This window comes from Salarias fasciatus, chromosome 15 (genome assembly GCF_902148845.1).
Source record: "Salarias fasciatus chromosome 15, fSalaFa1.1, whole genome shotgun sequence".
In the NCBI taxonomy this organism is placed as follows: domain Eukaryota; kingdom Metazoa; phylum Chordata; class Actinopteri; order Blenniiformes; family Blenniidae; genus Salarias; species Salarias fasciatus.
Window position 1 is genome coordinate 18,188,584 of NC_043759.1, and position 21,830 is coordinate 18,210,413.

The following is a 21,830-nucleotide window of genomic DNA, read 5'->3' on the forward strand; positions in this document are numbered from 1 at the left end:
AAGATGACAAATGTGCACAATTAATTCCCAAAACACGTGTGCTTCTCTAAATCATAGATACACATGGTTAATTTGTTATAGTGTCTAAATAAATACTTCAGATTAATGTATTTAATAATAGTACATTTATACAATGTAATTAATTATCCATTTTAATATAAAATAAGATACACATCATTGTTTTTAACCAAGGAGAGGGCGAACCATTCGCTTTATTTAATAGGAGGAGCAAATTCTGAACATTTAATGAATCTCGTATCATCTATGTAACAAAAATCTCTTACTTTCAAAACATCAACCTCGGAACAGGTGGAATAATGAGAACTGATTTACAGGTTTTAGCTAAAAGCTAAATTTTTTATTACATTTCACTCGAGCAGTTTTTGTTTCAAAGTCAAACAGGCCCATCATTGTTATATTGTGTAAAATCTGTCAACTTTGTGACGGATCGGCTCATTTATATTCTTTTTTCCTTACTTTTGGAACTCTTCCTTGTCTTTCCAGCCAGAAAAGCAAATTAGTAATGACACGCTAAATCCAAAGCCAGAATAGAGAGCATCTTTTTTTTCTTTTCACTTCACAAATGTTCAAGTGACTAAACTGGAAAGCAAGGCGGCCTTTTTATTAACTTGGAAATGAAACTGGGCGTCAGAAGAAACATACATGTCAAGAAACTCAGAGGACGTCCATTATGTTGTTGTTCTTTTTGTGCATTTCCACCAGCAGCTGTACAGCCACAAATCTGAAATATTCAGCACATCGCACGTGACGAAGGAAGCACCTGCCTCAGTGACTAACGCCGTGCCCTGCCAGCAGGTGCCTCCACACATGTTCAGTCTGGAGGGTAATTAGGCACTTAAACATCGCTTTATGGTCTGGTATACAGCGCGTCGATCAGCGCTGTAGCTCATTCGGGGCTTTTGTCTAAAAGCTGTGCTGGTTTTCACCGGTCCGTGACGCACACATTTCCCTGGCGAACGCCCACTGTGAATCCGCGTGTTTTACAAACCATTACCAGCATCCTCGCCGATGTGCTGCGCCTCCCTTTATGCGAATTAACCGGCCCAATAAGGTTTGTTTTGGCTTGGATCCGTAATGAGACGCTCCCCCCTGTTTAGATGCGGTGTGAAGTGGTGCAGGGTGAAGCGCTGGCAGGGACGAAGGAGGCGCGCGCCAGAAAACCGCTGCTTTATGAGACACTTGACGCGCGCGCTGCGCTTTTATGGCTTTTATTTGGTGGGAACCTTGTTTTTTGTACGTTACGTGTTTCAGACTCCTTCCAGTTAATGAAAAGTTTAATGAAAGTATATTCTACAAACAACAAACGTATGAAGGGTTCATAATCACCTGTTAGTGTTTGACGCAGGTATGGCAAGTAGATTATTTTGCATTACCTGTAATTTAGCAGGAATGGAAAGCTGTGATGAAGAGCTGCCTGGGTGCGGCGTTGTTGGCACATCATGAATTACGAGTGGATGAGGACAATGTGGGAAACATCAACAAACGCTTCACACAGACCAGACTCAGAGGACGCTTTGCTCTCCAAGGCTCCTGCAGCTGATGCATAATTGGTCTGTCTGTCTGTCTCTCCAGTGTGTGGAAATAATTTTGCCAGCATCTTTGTGCGCAATAAGAAGCACACATCGCACCTGCAGCCTGTTATTTATTTATTTTTTTTTTTTTTGGAGAGTTTTGTGTGTCTACACTGCAGTTTTTCCCTCCCGCGTTATACATCTTATAATTTCCTAATAATTTAAATGAAAGTGCATAATATGAAATAATGATATTTACATTAATGAATAACAATAAAATAGGATACAATTATAAAAAAAAAACTCACAATGTTACTTTAAAACTGATACATTGTTTCCAACTCCTCAATGGGGAAAGTATCTAAAGGATGTCATCGTCTCATTTGCATAGCTGCTCATTTGCATATCTAGGTCAAATTAGATGATGACATCATTTAAAAACTGATACATTGTTGCCAACTCCTCAGTCAGCAACGTTCTAAATTACATCATCACACAGAAGGAACCGTATTGGTGCGAATTTGTCATGTGACCCGACAGAGCTACAGCCATGGAGAGCCCTGGACATCTATTGTTTTTTATTATTCTTTTATAAATGTAGAAATGCTGTATGATTTTTTTGATATATTTAAACACATTTTTTAAAATAATGCAGTAGTTACTTTTCCCAGTAATTCAAAATATTTTCGCTTTTTACTGACTCAGTTACTTGTTGAAAAAGTAACTAGTAACTATAGCTAATTACTTTTTCAAAGTAACAGGCCCAACACTGGTCCTGATCCTACTTTTGTGAGACCGATAGACTCATTAACATGGGATTTGATTATTAAATTACATCTGTTCAGATATGACAACAATCTGAACCTTCACCGGTTTGCAGAGGCACAACTGCAAACCGGTCTTCCCAAAACTGTCGGGAAAACATGCTCACTCCTGTTTTTCTCCGTTTCTTTCACCCTCCACCCAGCAGAGAGTTCACAGAGGTGGACCGCAGGTCCCGCAGCTCCTCACGTCAGTGTGCGCCTCTGGTCCTGCGTTGCCAGGCCTTCCAGCAGAGGCCCGTTGACCCAAAGCATGATGTAATTCCATAAGCCTGTCACTAATAATTTCCCCCAAATTTTAATGACTGCAAGATTAATGCCAGACCCGGACCGGGGCCCCAGTCATTTTCAGGGTGTGGAGGGGCTCTTTTTTTTTTTTTTTTTTTTTTCCCCTCCTCGTCTGCTTTTACAGCAATTTTACACTGTTTATAAATATTTATGGACATATACAGACAGCTAATAAAGCCGGCGCTGGAGAAAAAGGAAACCGGACAACTTTCCACCTATTTTCATTTTTCGAGCATTACTTTTACGCCCCGCTTCCCGCTGCCAAAAAAACGCCGTGCCCGCCATTTGAGTCATAATAACAGCTTGTTTTCTCACATGGGAAAAGAAAAGGTGCAGTCTGGGGTGGTGGAAGGGCGAGAAAAAAAAAAAAAATTACAAACAGGACCTCGGACCGAGGCGTTTGAGTCTACATGCCTGGCGGTGGTGAACATACCCTCATGGGTCCGCATTGCGAGTGACTGCATGGGGCTGTTCGATGTCATGCACACACACACACACACACACACGCACACACACGCACGCACACACACCTGTAGGCTCTTTCTTCCCCTTGTGGTACTGTATCAGTTTTCCTTTTGATGTGGAGTTTGTTTTTGCTTTTCGCGGCTCAGTGGCTGCAGAGGAGTCAGATGTTGTGTGAAGCAGATGGGCTGTCCGGGGGAGAAAGGGGGCGCCGTTATTGTTTCAGTGCAGTTTTGTGTGTGTGTGTGTGTGAGAGTGTGCGTGTTTTTTAAGGTGGCAGCTTTGATGATCGCAAGGATTTCATTCAGGAAAGTTTGGGATGGAAGGAAACTCGCAGCGCTCTCGTTTTCGTGCACGCTATCGTCTGCTCTCTTCACGCACATTTGCAGAACTCCATCTGCTGTGCGCGCACGCGCGCGTGTGTGTGTGTGTGTGTGTGTGTACCGGTATATAGGATTATTTCTTGACTCCATTTGTCAAAGCGCACATTTATCACAGGGCCCAGTGGTGTCAGACCTGCTGCTTTCCCACCACGTCTCCATTACGCTCTGCTGGTACTCAGTGAGACACTCTACACCTGACCTGACACACACACACACACACACACACACACACACACACACACACACACACACACACATACACACACACACACACGCTTGCATACTGTATCCTCACATTTTTACTGTATGTGGGACCCAGATCAATTAAAGCATTTTTTCCTTAGTGTCCCTCTCGATTGTGGACCTCCACGGTAACCTCTCGGTTCATGAAAGATTAAATTGAAGCCACACTTTACTCTCTAATACATAAAAGCAAGACCCTGCAAAGAGTGTAAAACAGACAAGGTAGATTTGTAATGCCTGTCTGTTTTACACTAACTACTACAATTGTGTGCTGTATTTAAACCCTCATACATGTATGATCATGGTATTTTAACCTTTCAAAGCATTAAAGCTTGTGAAAAATGTGCTGCTTGCTACGAATAATCCTCAAAAATAAGACTTCAACCTCAAGAACATGTAGTTTCTGATTATTTGATTGTTACTCAGATGTGCCACGTTTAGTAGTGCTTGTTGTTACGAGAGTTTATTCACAATGTGAACACTTGTTATCACAAACCAGGACCATGTACTCAGACAGCATCCATCAGCTGCCCCTGAAGCAGAGGAGAATGCAGTAGTATAGTAAATAATATAGAATCGGGATGCACAAGGATGTCCACATCTGCTGATCAACACAGAAAAATCAAACATCTGGATTGGCATAAAATACCAATGGGCATATGGAGATTTCTCTTTGTTTCTTTTAATTTTTTAATTTTTTTTTCTTCTTGTGCTCATAAAAAGGGAAACAAATCAAACATGTCTGCTGTGTATAGATTTCTGAAAATTTGAAGCCTGCTGCTTTTGGGAATCCAACCGGCGTCGCTTCCTGGTTCTCCTCCATGGAGCACACAGATACCTCGGTGTTGACAGTCAGCGCTGTCTCCCACGTCACAGACGACAAGAGGAATAATTTAGATCAGGGGTGTGAAACATAAGGCCCGTTTGAATAACCACAGGAGTGCCAGTTTTTGGAAAAAAAAAAAAAAAAAGCTTTTGCTAACGTCTGTGAATCACTTGCAGTGATTTATGTTCTAAAACCTGAGAGGTGTGGATGCGTTTTAAGACATGAATTCAGTTTGCAGCTACTTCTTTCTTTATCAGCCAGCATACCGTAGCTCCGTTACCCCGAGAGCCCCTTCATCCGGCCTGCACCCTCAAACCTCCAGAGGCCTTCTCGTCCTTCGGCGAGACGACACAGGATGAAGTCACTCCGTTCTCCTTGGCACCGCCGTTCCTCTTTCAGGCACCGTGGTGACGTGCCAAGGGCAGCGCTCCCTCCGCGGAGCTCTCTGGCCACCGCTCGAAGACAGGACGAGGCCATAAAACCCGGAGTGTGCGCTGTGGGACGGATTGTGCCGGAGTGCGGCAGTAAACTTTATTTTTGTTGTTGTTTGTCATTAAAGCAGGTTGGTCATTGCTCAACACAGCTGCGTTCTGTTTGTTCACATTGCATCTATTCTCTCTTTCACTCTCTTTCAATTTCACCAAACCCAGCCTCCTCTATTATATGTTTCCATGATCTGTTTATTCCAGAATCTGGTTTCACAACATAAAATGTGTTTCAAGATAGCAGGCGTTCATTGTTGCAGCATCAATAATAAAGATGTGACATAAATCTCTGCTAAACTAAACATTGAAGTGGCCTCCATGTGAAGGAGAACTTGCCAGCCTGGCCTTGTCTGCGTTCCGCCGGCCGGCTGGTGACACTTCGGTGACACTTCTGTCTGCTGCGTCCGGACTGGGTGTTTGTAGAGAGGGCAGAAAGAAAGAAAGAAAGCTGCTGCTCCCTTCTTCTCATCCTGAAGCCCGTTCCCTTTAAACCCCGCTTCCCCCGCGTCTCGGTGCTTCTGACTGCCAGAAGGTTTATGGCAGCGGGATGTGATCTCCCACCTCCTCAAACATCTTCAACCACACAGAAAAATGTCTTTTTATTATGCTCCCACCACCCCCTCCCTCGACAGGGCCGTCCAGTTCTGCACCCTCAGAGGCCCCCGGAGAAATTTGACACACGGATGTGATCTTTCAAGTTTTATCACAGTTTTTCTTCAGAGCTGTTTGGCCATTCAGGACATGATGTGCTCCTCCAGTATTTTGGCCTCACTTTGCTGCCTCCACTGTAAATATTATCTCTATTTAAACTCATAATGTTCTATCTGATACTCTTATTGTGGAGAAGTTGGACTACCTGTGTAGAGCATGTGTCTCCACAAATCATGTCTGATTCGGATTGGCCCTCCACACACACACACACATACACATATTCGTTGCATTTTGAAGCTTTGAAGGAGAGCGGAGTGTAAAATCCGGCTGTGTGTGTGTGTGTGTGTGTGTTTGGGCAGTCCCTTAAAGAGTGTGTGCTCCCTCCTGATGAGCAAACGCTAACTGCTGTCCCCTCAAAGAGGAACTCTCTTCCATTAATTCTCGCACACAAACATCTTCCCACCAAATTCCTCTGCCGCAGCCCTTTGTGTGAATTGTCTCTGGGCCTCCGTTTCTGAGAGTCTTGCCTACCTGCCTCTCGTCTCTGACTTTCTCTTTTTCCGCACCGTGTTAATTCCCCGCTGCCCTGTTTGTGTCCCAGATCAAACAAATTAAAGCCCCTTCTCTCCCTCCTCTGCTGCTTCTGCCCGTCCACTTCAGAAGAACTTTGCGTTTGCATTCCACCACTTTTCTCCCCGCGCTTTAAGCTCTGAAAGACAACAGAAAGAGGAGTTTTTGATTGAACTGTGTCCTTTCCCAGAGGTGAATGTGGAGAGAGGTACGGGGAAATAAAAGACGAGTGTGATCCATGGTAAGAACGGATAATGGCTGCTTTAAACACCCTGAGAAATCCACTGGAGAAACGGCCCTAATTAGAAGGCTGTGCCAAAACCATGCCGCACTTGTTGCTTCTCAGCATTCAGTGTCTTTTGTGCTTTTTATTACCTCACCAGATCTGATTTGGTAGGAAGTGCAAAACATTTCCTGGTATTGATGAATAATTTGACAAAATTCTATCTGTCTCGTCTGTGGTTGACTGTTTGTGCTCTGAGCATCCAGTCATCAACATCCTGTCTTCTGTGCAGGCAGGAACACATCGCTGCTCACCTTTATATTAGAAATCCTATCTGAGGTGTTTTAAGCCTCAGAGTGCCCAAAATATTCCCTAAGGACATGAGTATTTCCTGTCATTCCTCCATCATAGTGAAGTAACTGACAATTTGTCTTTTGAGCACCTATTCTAGTAGTTGGCTGTTTTTTTTTGTTTTTTTTTTTCTGTTTTAGCAATTTTTTGGTTCTGTGTAGAGCAGCCAAGCAGCTCCGTCTGTTCTGAGCGATCCGTGACTGAGGCCAGCCTTTTGTCTCTGCTTTAGGTTATTTCTATAAATTGCTCTGGAATCGCAGCACATTAAAGCTATTTCAGCTTTTCTCAAACCAGCAAGTTTTCTCGCCATTTGGATCCTGCACCTGCCGACCGATGCGAGTCAGACATGTGCATTTGATGTCATTCCCACCTCGGAGCTGCCAGTCGACACCTCCAAGAAGAAATTGGACGAGCGCAGCTGAGCCGCTCCGCCAATCTCTTATAGCTGGAGCCAACTGGTATGGCTTTTTGTTTTTTGTTTTTTTCGCACTCCTGTGTCTTTTCGTTTTCTTTTATCTCTGTGGTCACTTTCTATTAAAGGAAATTATGTGAAACAGACAGATGGGTCATCTGGTTACAGCATGTTTTTGCACAACACAATCCCCCCTGCGTCTAGTTCAGCTCCCACCTTCCAAATCATTTAGGAAAGGATCATCGGTCATATTTTTGTAATTTCAGTGCATAGTAAAATATAACCCAAATGACGCCATTAGACATGATGATGATAAGCTTGTATCTCTTCTGTTTTCCTACACTTGGTTTTACTGTAACTCCAACATTTGAACAAATAAATATTGGTGAAAAGTCCCCTTGCAGTCTGTGCAGTAAATCATTAGATGACAATGTTTTTAAAATCAGGGAATGTCTCTGTAAAATAATATATACACTAACAGTGCATTTCATTAAAATGCTCTTTTAATGAAAAAGATTAATCTCCTCCTTATGTAGCTTTAGTCTATTTGTCAGTTTTGCAGTTTTTACCCTCCGCTGATTTAGTCTTTTTCAGCTAAGCATGGCTTTGTTTGAGCAAATGGTCATCACAAAACCCAACAAACCTATGTTATTCCTTACCTTGCTTTAGAAATACAGAAAATTGATTTTTAGTGGTGACTAATATTGTTCTCAAGGTAAGCCTGCGTGAAGCATAGCACATTTAATTAGACTTGTGTTGAGGTTTTAAAGACTTTTTGAGAACTCAATGCAAGTCGACTTTGTAGCGCTGCAATGTTTTCTCTGTTCAGAAACACTGTAATGTGAATACACCTGAACTTGGAGGTTTTATGCATTGGTCATAACTTGTACAACCTCTAGAGGCCACCTTTTACTCTCCATTGAATAGCAGGTAGTAATGGCCAGCAAATATTGAGCTATAAAGTTTTTTTGTTTTTTTTTTGAACAGATGTGCCTATTGCTTTTGGGATATTATGTTATAAAAATATTTTACCACAATAATGGCGGCCCTGGCTTTAAATGCTCTTGGCCAGGGGTAATGAATGCTGGAGTATGAGACCTGTCATGCCAAGTTCTAATATTTGCTTGAATGTTGGACAGCCTAATTTTTTTTCAAGTCAAAAAACTTGATTGCTAATGAGAAAAACAAACCTCCTGTTGCAATAACTGTTGAACTGCGCTTTTTCTCCAAGTTTTCATATGTCTCCGTTCTACTTGCAAGAAATTAAATTCTAAAAATACATTTTAAGAAAACAGCAAATTGTTTTGTTCTCTGCTTATTTCTTTTCATCATGATTACTTTTCGGAAATAAAACAAAGAACTGAAGCTTACTGAAACCCCTGACGGAGGTCCACCTCACACTTTGAACCACCGCTCTGCCCTCGGCACCTTGACGCATAAATCAACAGTAATTTTGAGTTCTGTTAAAACCTCTTTACAATGTATTGCGACCACATTTCTTCTGAATACTGAGTTCCAAACTTAATCCACGCCGCCCAGTGCAGCTCGACAGTCGGTCTTTTCCTGCGACGCCATACGTTACCCAGTGTACTAACATACGCTGACTCGTGGTCGCTTTATTTGGAAACTCCATTCAAAAAATGTTCACCGGGTTGCCAAAGACCTCACAATAAAGTGGAGCTTGTGCACATGTGCGAGGCATATGGTTCTCCATGGGCTCTTAACAAAGCCTTCCCCATGTATTTTTCTTATGATAAATTATTTGGATTTGCAGAAGCACACGGAGAGGCAGAAATGAGCCGGAATCACGCCGGAAGCCTCTTGTTCCTGACATCGGGCACGTCGGCTTTAACCAGTGCTGAGAACTGTAAATTGGCTCTCAGATCTTGTTTGGGTTTCGGTGATTTCTCGACTCCTTTGGGGTCAGTGTGGAAGCTAATCAGGTGGGAGATGTCTGTCCTCGCTGCCAAGGTGTTGAAGGGATTGGGTTTCCCGCCTCACTTCCACAGCTCCGACCAGCAAGTGTCTGTTCTTCCCTGTCTCCGCTCGCTCTGTTGTCCGCCGGTCTCTCTTGCTCGTCCGCCAGGCTCTATCGAGCTCAGACATGGCTGCAATGCTCCGGGGGGCTATAGTGTTACCTGTCGCCTTTCTGTGTATGTGTTGGAGCACACTGCGCCCAGACGTCTGAGCGCTCCGCTATTAGCTCGCCGTTAATGTGCTTTCGGATCGTGTTCAAACTTACAGGACAAAGCCATGTGGATCCAGTCCCTCCCCCAGGTCTCTGTTTTCTTCTTTTTTTTTTTGCAGCTGTTTGAGGTTTCGTGCCCTACTCTGTGTTGGTTCGTAAAAAGAAAACAACAATTTGCTGTTTAGGCTGCGTGTCTGCTCTCGGTGTGCCGCATATGCTCTAGTTAACAAAGGAAAAATGACTATCCCTCAAAGAAATTACTTCATGGAGGAAAGAAAAACTATTTTAAAGACATTATTTTTGACTTGGCAAGCCAAAGCCTTAAAAGGTTTCGAAACATCCTCTCCTTCCCTTCTCTCCCTCCCTCCTCTCCTCTTCTTGTTGTTCGCCAAACCTGTCAGTTTGATGAGTTGTGTGCAATCTTCCCGGGGGCCGTTATGCTTTCACCGGGGGCCTCCGGCCTTCCTGGTACAGTGCCGTCTTTGATGTAGTTTCCTTCTTTAGCTCCATGCGGGCAGGACTCGGCCCCTGCCGGCCGGGGCCAGGCGCAGCTTCTCTGAAGTCATTATACGACCGCATATCGGCAAAATGTGGATCCTGGTGGAGGTGAGAGGCCGGACAGTGGCGTCGGTGCTGAAAGACCTTTGTGTTATTTTAAAGCAAGGCAGCGTTGTCCCGAGTTGACCGACTGGCATCGGTGGGCTGACATGGCCGCTCACAAACAGCTCATTCACCACTGCACCCACAGGGGATACGGTCCTGAGGCCCAGCGGTGGTGTAGTGTGCTTTGGACGTGGAAACAACCGGACAGAGACATTTCTTATGAATTGCCGATAAGAGTGGAGCGTTGGTTGTTTCAGAACATCAAAATATTCTAGTCATTCAGCTAACACCATCTGCCCAATGAAAGATTTGTGGGAAAATCAAGACTGACACCTCCATAGTACAGACTAATAGATTAAATCAAATGCAGAAAACTTGAAAATATTAGTGGAAACAAAAGCATTGCTCACACACTCCCAAATAGTCTCCATTCGTTTTCAGGGAATGTGAGTCACTGTGTGTCATCAATGACTGTTCAACACAAACAGGAAACCTCATAGCAGCCATCAAATAATTGCTGATGCAGCAGTTCCCCTGAGACTCCCCCACAGTGGGAAATAAGGTCAAAACTGTGTCGTGAGTTTGCTTCGTCCTGTGGTGAAGGGGATCCAGGATGCTAAAGGATCTATACTCCTAATGTTCTGAGGGGAAGACATTGAAGAAGGGTCTAGCTGAGAATACAAAGCAAACAGTAAACAGTTTTTCATAATGTTCCAAGCAATGCATCACATCTCTGTTTTGAGCAACACCCACACCCCCATTGCAAACTAATCTCAGAACTTCTTAGTCAATATCTGGTTTGCTTTGCATTGTGATTAGAGGGTCGTTGTCCATCTGAATGCAACACACACATCAGTTCCTCTTAGTACACTGAGCAGTTCTCCATAGTTCCAAACATCCCACAGTGTTGTTTTGAGAATGCTCATACCGTTAAATGAGGATAAACTTTTAGCTTTATTTATGTTGGTTCAACAGACACAGCAGACCTCAGAGAAGCTCCCAGATAAATGGATGTTGCCGTTTCTCTGAAAAACACTCCTGAAGTGCACTAAACCCAAAACTAAACAATCACACACACATTAGTTTATGTATCTGCTTGGTGTGTCGTGAGGAAAAGCTGCAGAAATGTTCAACAGAAACCACGAAAAATAATATTTCCTCACAGTATACCAAGCTGACCCCCATAGTCTCAAAAATCCACAGTCATTTCAGAATGTTAATACTTTCAGATAAGAACGGAATCTTAATTTAGCCTGGATACATCCCAGAAGCCTTTGAGCAGCTTTTGAATATATTCCTGGTACCACAGTTGCTCTGGCAGACAATCCCCTACAGTGAAAACTTAAATCACTTTTCCAGCACTTTTTTCAGTGTCATATGCTTTGCCCCATAGCAAGGTCACAATGAATCACCACATCTTGCAGAACGATGCCTTCAGAATTTAGCAGAAAGCAACAATCACAACAGTCCCTTCATGACACACCGAGCAGTCCTTAGTATAGTGCCCATAGTGCCCTTAGCCCATAGTGTAAAGCAGTACACTTCTATCCTTAGTTTGTGTGCTTGCTTAACGCCTTGGGAAAAGAAGTTGCAGTAGAGTCTAGTAGACACACACTGGCACATGAGAAGCAATCCTCCATAGTCTGAAAAAAGTCCTTGTATGTTTCAGAGAGGCTTTGAACCAAAGTGTAACACATAAACATGTTTTTAGGAGCAAAACATGATGCATTAAAATGAACTCTGCTAAGCCCATTAGTACCAGGTTATTAGTATTAGAGACAACTACAAAGCAGGGAACGGTTCAGGCCCTGCCTGGCCTGGGGGCCAGCTGTGAACAAGCGCCTCACTCCCGCAGATGATTACAGCTTGCTATATGAACTGTGTCCTAATCCTGGTAGACAGCTGAAATTAAAGCCAGGTACGGCCCTCTGCCTTCCCAGCATTCCCTGTGATAACCCCCCCTCCTCCCCTGCTGAGAAGAATCAGTTGTTTGTGAGCAAAAAAGAAACGAAAAAGCTATTTCTGGAAAGTTCCTCCACTCACTACAGTCTCCCTTCAGATGAAATGAAGAGATTAAGACGATTACCGATGATTCCGTTTATTCATTGTGTCAAACCAGCGTACAACAAACATGCCTTTAAACAAAATGGGCCATCGCATCGAGTGAGTCTCCTGGCTCTGCAGACTTTGTGCTGGATGTGGACGCTCTGCTGCACCAAGATCTCTTTACGTAAAAAGTCACTCAAACATGCACTTGAAGAATTTTTCTTTCAGCAAATCAAGTAAGAACATATTTCGTTGTCACAATCACTTTTTTCTTTGTTTAAAATCATTAAAAATACTTAAGAAAGATGTTAAGAAACTTCATTTAACCTTTTATCAAGCAAGTGGCCATATTTAATATATTTTTGACTAACAGTGCTCTTTCTCTTGATCCCAGTTTATGTCAGAAGTAACTTTCTTGTTCCTGTTGTTGTCAGCAGTTTCCACCATCAGGGATTCAGAAATGGCACTTTTTGTTTAAATTAGTTCTTATTGGTAATTTTTAATATTTTTTTATGTTTCTGATTTCTTCTCTGTGGTAATCAGTTATATAGTTAAAAATTCTACTGTATCCTCCTGTGTGATGTGGATATTGTTATGTTATGATTGATGGTACAGTTTCTGTGAATTTATGTCGTCAGCCATCTGAATATTGTTTTGTGAAATGTGTCTTGTAAGCCCATGAGGGCTGGGCACTTATGTGCAAGACACTATAATAAAATCAAATCAAATCATTCAATCAATCAATCTAACTACCATGACTATTAATGATCCTTTAATACTTATGTTGTCTTTTTAAACCTGAATTCATTGTAATTCGGTTTGTCACAATTCAGTCTTTTATGACATACTGTGTATGATAACAAGCCTATTCTTTTTTTTATTAAAAACAAAAGCAAAACGCTTTTAAAAAGTTATTGATCACTTAAACAAAAAAAAAAAAAACAAAAAACAAGTCATACATTTGTTTTACAACTAATTCATTGAATTGTTCATGATTGTACAGCTTTCATAGAAATCCGGAATTTTCATCGTCTTGCTACAAATTCTGAAGTAGGTGTGATTTTTCCCTATTTTAAACAGTAAAACTATTTAAATATATATTCAAAAAGTCACAAAAGTGAAAATTATCCTTCAGTAAAACCTGCAGGTGTTTAATAAGAACCCTATGAATACCGACTTTTTGTTAAATAGTTGAATTGAAAATGCCGCTCTGCTTCATCAGACGTCTCGGTGCGACAGGTGCTGCGTGAACCTGAATCTTGACTTTTAAATTGAGTTGTAGAATGTGCTGATGCCGACAGCTCGGCTCTGTTTCATGTGACTGCAGTTCCCCGGCGCGGCTGTAGCCTTGGGTGTGGAAGAAGAGAATATAAAAGTAGTTATTACAGTGAACCGAGCAGAGCAGCCAACACATCTGAACAGTGTTCTATAATTTGAGCTGACTGATGCATCGAGGAAGGGTGCGGCCTTATTAAAGAATTATGCGATTTGAAAAAAGCCAATGAATTATGTGGTCGAGTTGCAGATAATTAAAGAGTGTTAACTGTCTGTGTGAGATGGAAGAAAGCCTTCTTTGGTCATTTGATTTGATTTAGTGAAGTATTTTTTTGTTTTTTACATTGAATTCTTTATCTTGATTTTTAGATCTTGAAGATGTGGGTCAGTTTGAGGAGCAGGATGTTTCCTAATATCAGGGTTTGGTTTGATCACTCATCTTGTGTGTACAAATACAGAGGTATTCTTGAAAACAATACTGAAGTTTCCATTGTAAGGCATCCTTCACAGTTGTTCATTTGAGTTTTTATCGCCGTTTTGTTTTCTTGCATCATTTTAAAGACATTTTAATTACAGCAGTACATAGAAAGATGAAGAAATAAAGTGAAAAATGAAAACCTTTAATTCCAGAGACAGCTATGATCCAAAGTATATGCCTCTCCGGAGATACAATGCAAGTGCAAGTCTGTCACCTCAACGCCATCGTGGACCTTTCAAAGCTCTGCATCAAGGTTGTATGTGCCGCAAGCACATGCAACCAAAATTACATGCAATACCCGTTTATTGTTCTTATTTTCTGGTCATAGATTTGTGGTCTTAGTGAACAATTTGGCACAAAAACTAGCAGAGATGCGCAGAACATATTGGATGAGCAGCCTTTTTTTTTTTTTTTTTTTTTTTTTTGCGGCAGTATGTGCCATTCACTCTGGAATGGAGCAGTGTTTTTTTCCACATTTACTACACAATCATCTGGATCAGTTATGATCATTTCTTTATTAATTTTTAGGTGCCCTCTTCACGTGTCAGTTTTGCCCCCCTTTGTGCCCCTGGGACAACAGATCCCGTAGATCCACCCCTGTGTGTTTAACGCGGTTTTAATGTCCGTCTGACTCTGACGCCCCCTTCCAGCCGTCTTTCCTCTGCTTGCGGGGCTTCCTGGAGGCGGTGGACCCGGCTGGAAGCGGGTACCGGCCCGGGCCGCGGCAGCGAGCGGGTTAAAGCAGACAGCGTGACCGTCCTATCAGTGCTCCGCGGCGGAGTCCCGGCCCCCCGCCTCCCCGCCCCCCGCCTCCCGCCCTCCCTCTCCGGGGAGGGAGCCAGAGAGGAGCCGGGGCTCCAGTGTGTTTGTGTGGCTGTTTGTCATTCTGCCAGCACACGCTCCCGGGAGCAGCAGCCCCGCTCCGCTCCGCTCCTCCGTTACCGTCTTCCCCTCCGTGTTGTCGGATATTCTCCCTCCGTGTCTCCGCGGCGAGGCGGCGGCGGATCGTCCGGCTCTCCGCACCGGGCCCGGCCCGCACCGAACCACGGTAGGAGGGGAGAGAGAGAGAGAGGGAGAGAGAGCACGGCTCCTGGCCGCTCGGCTTGTTTGCACAGTTTCCTTTATGTATCCGGAGAGTTTGAGTTTACCGAGTCGGGAGAAAGTCTGGATTCCGGGTCGCAGTTTGCGTGGACGGATGACTTTTAACCTCTGTGTGCACGTGAAGGAGAGAAATCCCAGCAGCCATCGGTCTGGACTGGATCTGGACTCAGCCAGAATCCGTCCTGCTGTTTACATGCTGGATGACTGGAAACGGAGCCGGAGCCACAGGATCAGTGAGATGTGTGTGTTTCTCCCTCTGCCTCCTGAAATCACTGCAGCTCCTTTACATCACACACAAGAAAACCTGATTTAAATCTTTACAGCTGGCAGACTGTTTTGGACGACTGCAACATCCATTTATCACTTTGGGATGGAGTCACTGGCAATCCAGAAAGTTACATAGGATGGCTACAAATTTAACTTTTAGCTTTTAAAATGCAAATTATGTTAGGTCTGATCCTACAGTCCTCAAGCGACTTAGATAATTGAAATGTGGGGATTTATATGGTACGCTCAAGAAGAAAACTAATTAAAGGAAAATTATGCTTACAGGGCAAGAACAGACACAAAAATTATTCACATAAGATCATTAGAAACTGAGCTGTTGCCTTCAAAACTCCTAATCTTATAAATGTTTCATACAAGAAATGCCAATCACAATACATGAATATTTGACACTAGTTTCCACTCCCGAGATCACATAGTTCTGTGTAGAATCAAGACAGATCGTCTCGTCATCTTCAGTCTGAGACGAATTCACTGACCAGGTGAAGTTCTGCAGCAGTGGAAAGACGCTGTGTAAGAGAAACTATCTTCTCCATTTTGAAATCAAGACTTCTTCTAAACAACAAAAAACCCTCGCTTAATCCAAATGATCATCACAGTGTGTTTATTTTGTTGCAGAACTGGAAAACAGAGAATAATAAGGACAAACCGGTTTATGACCAGTACATCTGATTCTTCCTCAAACTTTCCAAAAGTGTTTGCAATTTCTAGTTATTTGCTGAAATGAAAATTGTCATGTAGCATTTTAGATGCAAGAACTCTACATTGTCATGTCAGAGTTACTTTTTTTGATACGTTTCCTTCACTTGTACGCTTGTATTCACCAAAAATGTAAAAAAAAAAAAAAAAAAAAAAGTTTGTGCCCAGTTTCTCATCTAAGTAGCTTACAGTGTCACAATAATCCAGCTTGTTTTTGGAGTCTTCCTCTCTTCAAATTGAATTAATATTCAGTGTTTTTCATAATTCGGTCCAGAATCTCTCCTGATCACCAGAAACACGCCAAACAAAACGGCGCTGTGGTGCTGGCGAGCGTCTAGCGGGGCAGACTGCCTGCTGCTGACGGTATTATTATTAGGAGCAGTGTTGTTATTAACCGTCTCTTGACTGATTCCTGGTAATTGCCGCCTATTAGCTTTAATTAAAGGGATGCAGGATGCCTCTGCCTTTGCGCTGCGCAGCCGCCTGTCGCCCAAGGTCTCCGCGTCTCTCTCACACCCCATAATCATCAACTTCACATGAAAGACGGCAGGAGAATCGCTTCGTCATCACCTGCGTCGCTCCAGACCGCTCGCGCTGGGAATCATTATCCGTGTTGGTTTTCGCTCCTCCGGCTCGCTTTCAGGTGAAGGAAGATGAATGGATTTGGGTGAGAGGGTGACTGAGCGTGGCTGTGTCCACGTCCCTGTAAAAAGTTACAGGGTTTTTAGCGAAGTCGAAGGAGGGGGAAACGTGTCGCTCCGTCCAGTCCGACGTGTTGGATTAGGTGGAAGTGATGGCTGGGGGTGAAAGGTCACTTCTCCACGTCCGCTTTAGTATATGCTTGATTCAGTTTGACACGGCGGCCGAGGAGAAATGTCTTTGTTTACCGCTCTCACGCATCAAGTGAAACATTTCAGACAAACAGCAGTTTGAGAAAATCTTCCTCTCACTGCTTAATCCTGGTTTTGTTGGCTTGTTTACTTTCAAGCTTAATGAAAACCAGGCGGCAGTGTTTACAAGCTTTATTTCGGTTGCTTTGCTTGGAAAAAAAAAAAAAAAAAAAGCCAAACTTTGAGTGGCTGGTGGAGTTTTTGGAGCTTTTTTCCTCCAGTTGTTCACTGGACCCAGCTGTCAGTTTGTATTTTGAATCAGACACAAGACCCTGCTTGTGTCCGCTCGGCGGGCCCTGGATGTCTCACCTGTCTGTCAGCGCCGCTCCGCTGCCCCGAATTCCTTCAGACAGACAGCGCACCGCACTCAGTCGCATGTTTACCGTCGGCACAGCGTCCCACTGAGCGATCTGCTGCCCGAGAAGAGTTTTTTTTCTTCTTTTTCTTCTTCTCCCCCCGTCCTCCAGATCTAATCTCTGTTAAATTCTCCCGCCTCCACGCAGCGTCTTCGACTCGTTACAGACTTTCTGACAGCTGTGGGAGCCAGACTAATGACTTCATCTGGGCTTCCCTCGCTGCTCTGCTATTCTGAGCTCCCCGGTTTTTCTTACCCCCTCCAGCAGCCCCCCAACCCCCCACCCCCCCCACCCCCCCCACCCCCCAGCCACACCTCCGCTCCCACCCGGTCCGGCGGGGCTCGTGTTTCCCCGCTCATTCATGTCGGCGTGTCTCAGATCGATGGCATACGCCGCGTGTCTCGCCCATCGGTGTGATCTATCGACTCCACTCCAGTGCCAGAACTCCCTTTTTTTTTTTTTTTTTTTTTTCCCCTGAATATTGGAAGGGGTCAGATTGTGTGAAATGAAATTGCGTCGTTTTTAAAAGGTAAATACTTTAATCTGCTGCAGCGGATCAGCAAATTGGGAAAAACTCCACTGTTATTTATGTGATTCTGAGAAAGATAAAGCTGCTTTTGGTCCGTTAGGAAGCTGTGGTGGTGAAGAGGAAACGTTGAGACTGAACCGGTGCTAAAAGTCGAAGCGGTTGTTTGAGGGAGTCTCTCTCACCTTCGACCCTGCGTCACCTGTGAAACAGCTTCTGAAGTGTCTCAAGCATATCGCTGCACACAGCTACGCCCACGCCTTCTTTTCTCCTCACTGTTCCCCCCAACTATGAAAAATCACCACAGAATCACATTTTCACATCGGGGCCCTCCCCAGAGGTAACTCAAGCTGAGAGGACAGGATAACCTGAACCTTCTGTTTTTCTGTTTTCTCTCGTTCTGCTGGAACCGTTTCTTATTTCCAGCCTCCTATTAAAGACGGGCTCGTCCACACTGCCCGTACCTGTAAATCTTATTGATCCGGTGAGAGGAGACTGGCTCAGCTGCGACAGGATCTCACTGGAGATTCATTAAATCATGAAAATAAAACTGTTTTCTCAGTTGAACTTGAGCGATGGAGATCTGGAGGCTGCTTCCACGAGAAAACTGAAATAAAGAGGGAATTTCATGTTTTGTTGTCGTTGTTCCTCAGAGGAGTGACGGCGCACCGGTAGAGGACCATGGCCCTGAGCGACGCCAGCGGAGACCCTCTGCCTATCAGCAACGGCGGCCATCATCATCACTATCATCATCCTCCTGTCAGTGCCAGCGGAAACGCTCCTCCACACGCCAGCGATATCCCGGACCCCCTCTCAGCCGCCTCTCGCGGTGACTGCCCCACGTCGGACGGAGACGAGGACGCCACGGCCACGGACTCGAAATCGCAGCAGAGATCAAAGGTCGCCCAGAGAGCAGGCAGGCCGAGCCAACACGGCGGGGCGGTCAAGCAGAACGGCTCCCTGAAGACCCTCCCCTCCGCCTCGGCGGACTCCCAGAGGCCGGCGCGAGGCCCCCTCCCGTCCCCCCCTCCCCCGCTGCGCCCGCCGCCGCTCTGCTGCCAGCACTGCCACTTCCACCCCGCCCTGTGCCCCTGCGGCCAGCAGGACTGCCCCCTCTTCCAGCCGGGCGCCGCCGCCGCCGCCGTCAGCTCGCCCTGCGCCTGCTGCCTCTCCGCCTGCCCATACTCTCACCCCCACCCGCCTCACCCGTCCTCCCCGCTCCACCACCACCATCACCCCCGCTGGCAGGAGCACCTGCAGAGCCAGATGCACCCGCCCAGGATCAGGTACGTCTCCGAAACCTTCCTCCTGATCCTGAGCGGTGGTTCCACACCCGTTTGTACGAGGCTTCATTTGACGAAGTACAAAGCTTTCCAAAGATGTCCATGCACAATGTGGGTAATTTACCCCTCAACAACTGTTTGTATTTAGTTTTATTCCACAAGTAACTTCTGACAGAAACCCACCCACACACACACGGTGGCCTTGCCATAGTTTAGCACTGATCCATATTTAGTGAGTCGTTCCTTTTCCCTCTCACTCCCAAACCACAAGGCCTTCCACCGCATGCCGAACTGGAACCGTTTTAATGCCTCACACAATCATTTACATAATCCTATATTTACCGTTTCCGCAGAGATTTTTTTTTTTTTTTCCACAGGAGTAATTATTTACTCATGTTAGCTCCTTTTTTTTTATGACCTTGCAATCCGATCTGCAGGAGACTTTTATTCCTTCTTGCCGCTTGAGGTGGAATTTTCCCTTCGCCGAGAAAGTCGTCCCCTTCCTTCATAAGGTCATCAGAAGTGGTGGCGTTGTGGGTGGTGGACGGCGAGGTGTGTGTGTGTGTGTGTGTAGCTGCGGTTGCTCCATACACACTTGGAGCCCTTGACTGGGCAGAGGGAAGCATGCTGGCATTGTGCTGCGGATATTTAGACGCATCCATCGGCGTGCTTTTCCCCCTCCACACGGCGATCCTTCGTCAGTTTTTCCCCTCCTCTCCCGCTCTATTAACACTCTCATTCCGTCTTCATTACCTCCCCTCCCTCCCTCCCTCCTTCCGTCCCCTCCTTCTGCACGGGAATGAGGAGCAGATGTGGCGGGGACGCCCCTCGCGTCGGACCGCTCTCCTATTTACCAAACAGGTCGCTCTTGTTCGGCGGCGACGGGTTTGAATTACAGCGGGTCGGTTCGCTCCGGCTCGCCTCCCCATCCGCCGCTGCTGAGTGGGCGCGCGATAGATGCTGAGATAAAACTCGGGGAAATCGTATACCTGTATCGGCTGCGTGGGGTTTTCTAACTGGAACCCTTCAGACGTGGCCCCCTGCTGGCTCCGGCCCTTCTGACCCCTCCGCCACATGTTGGCCAGGTTTGGCGGTTGTTAAACACAACGCCCGCGTCCCCAGGCGAACATCAACGTGCAACTCAATTCCCAGTGCCCCCCGATAATTTGAGGGGACGGTGTCAGACACGATGGTGTCGGATATCGGTTTGATCTGCCTCGCGGCTGCGATCTGCCAGATTAGCCGAGGGATTACGCTTGTGATCGCGGCACACACACACACACACTCTCTGACTCGCAGCGGTTACATTAGCTCTTCGGGGAAAACTTTTTTATGTGCGTTTCACAACGGGGGGATTTTTATGCCCCTGTTCTCAGCTTCACAAAGCTTTAATCCATTTAGCAAGATTAGCCCACGCTTTGTTTCCTAATGTTTCTATTTTGAGATCCATCGAAAGCCCCGGGGTCTTTATCCTCATATGAAATACGCCAAATCCTCCCAAAAAGGCCGAAGCACAACTCAGCAGTTTTTGTAAAATGAAGGGGGAAAAAAAGGCAGTAAATGTTTTTTTTTTTTTTTTTTCTGGATCTGTTAAAAACATCAGCAAAAGAATGTCTGTGGAAGATTATCTATCACAGCTGCTTTCTGCGTATTATTTAAGATGGTCTGGAAGCGGAGCGTCCTTCGGATGTCAAGCGCTGTTTGGCTCCAGCCAGCTCAGCATGTGTCAGCAGGTTAAAGTGCCTCAGGTAAAACCTCTTAGTCCTCAGCAGTGGTTTGAAGGCCAATTCCCCCATTACCTCGACTTCACTACCCTGTAAACTCTTTGCACCGTGTTTAGAAGTGGCGTCTAAAGCCAGTGGGCACAAGCGCTCTCAGCCTAAAGTCTAAATCTGTTTGCCAAGTACCATGTTCACTAGTTATTGATGTGGTAAAGAAACCAATCAGAGAACCGGCAGGCCCACCATCAACTTTCTAATCAATAAATAACTGGTTATACAGGCAGTGGTGCTTAAAATGAACATTTCTACCAGGTGTTAATTCAGATCACTTGACTTCAATGTATTATTGAATTTAGTTCAAGGTAGATATTATTAAATAAATGCATCCTGATTAAAACTAGAGACTTATATCCAGTCCTTTTCATTAAATGAGCTGCTTTATTGCCCGTAAGTCCTTGTGGATTCGCTCATTATTTGAGACTTGCAGCAAATGGATACTATTATTCCTTCAATCAATCAGTCGGTAATATGTAGCAGAATATGTAAATGTACTCTCGGTTCTACGACGGGGCGGTTAAAGTGACGGCGGCCCACCGCGGTCTCTGGTTAATGGAAAACTTTGGAGAACCTTATTATGCGCGGCTTCAGGGCTCCTGAGGTTCAGCCAACCTGCTCCTACCTGCAGCGGCGACCTTGTGACAGCTAACAAACAGCTCACGGACGCTCAGGCATCCAGGGTCACGGCGGGTATTTAACCTCCCTCCCCTCCTGGAGTTGAGCGCCTCTGCCCCCGCCGCTCTCGTTGTTTATGGCAACCGCGAGTTTGTCGGAGATTCATGCCTTGTCAGATAAGAAAAAAAATTCCTGTCCCGCTCCCTCCGACCGGGAGGAAAAAGGTCAGCCGGAGCGGGTCTTGGATTTCGAAGTGCGTGTGCGCAGGCAGGTGGTTCGGTTGCTACGACACGGAAACTCCGAAAACATGACTCCTCTGCAGAGCAGAGCTTCGTCACACGCACGCTTCGTATCACTGGAGGGGATCGGGCGCTTTTGCGAGCTTCATTGCTTTGCAGCCCTCTACATATATTCTATTATTCTATATCCTCCTTTCCGTGTTCGCCCCCCCCCCCCCCCC

The 21,830-nt window shown here is 45.2% G+C and overlaps 1 protein-coding gene across 3 annotated transcripts in view; it reads left to right on the forward strand.

Annotated features, from left to right (window-relative positions):
* disp1 (dispatched homolog 1 (Drosophila)) overlaps positions 1-21,830 on the forward strand; it is a 63,303-nt gene that overhangs the window by 24,714 nt on the left and 16,759 nt on the right. For 2 of the 3 annotated variants that reach the window (XM_030110054.1, XM_030110056.1), the window contains one exon: positions 18,348-18,980. In XM_030110054.1, coding sequence (XP_029965914.1) covers positions 18,376-18,980 — 605 coding nt within the window. In that variant the 5' untranslated portion in view covers positions 18,348-18,375. Of the gene's footprint in view, positions 1-14,736; positions 14,886-18,347; positions 18,981-21,830 lie in introns of those variants that run through there. The other variant, XM_030110055.1, reaches the window with a different exon arrangement.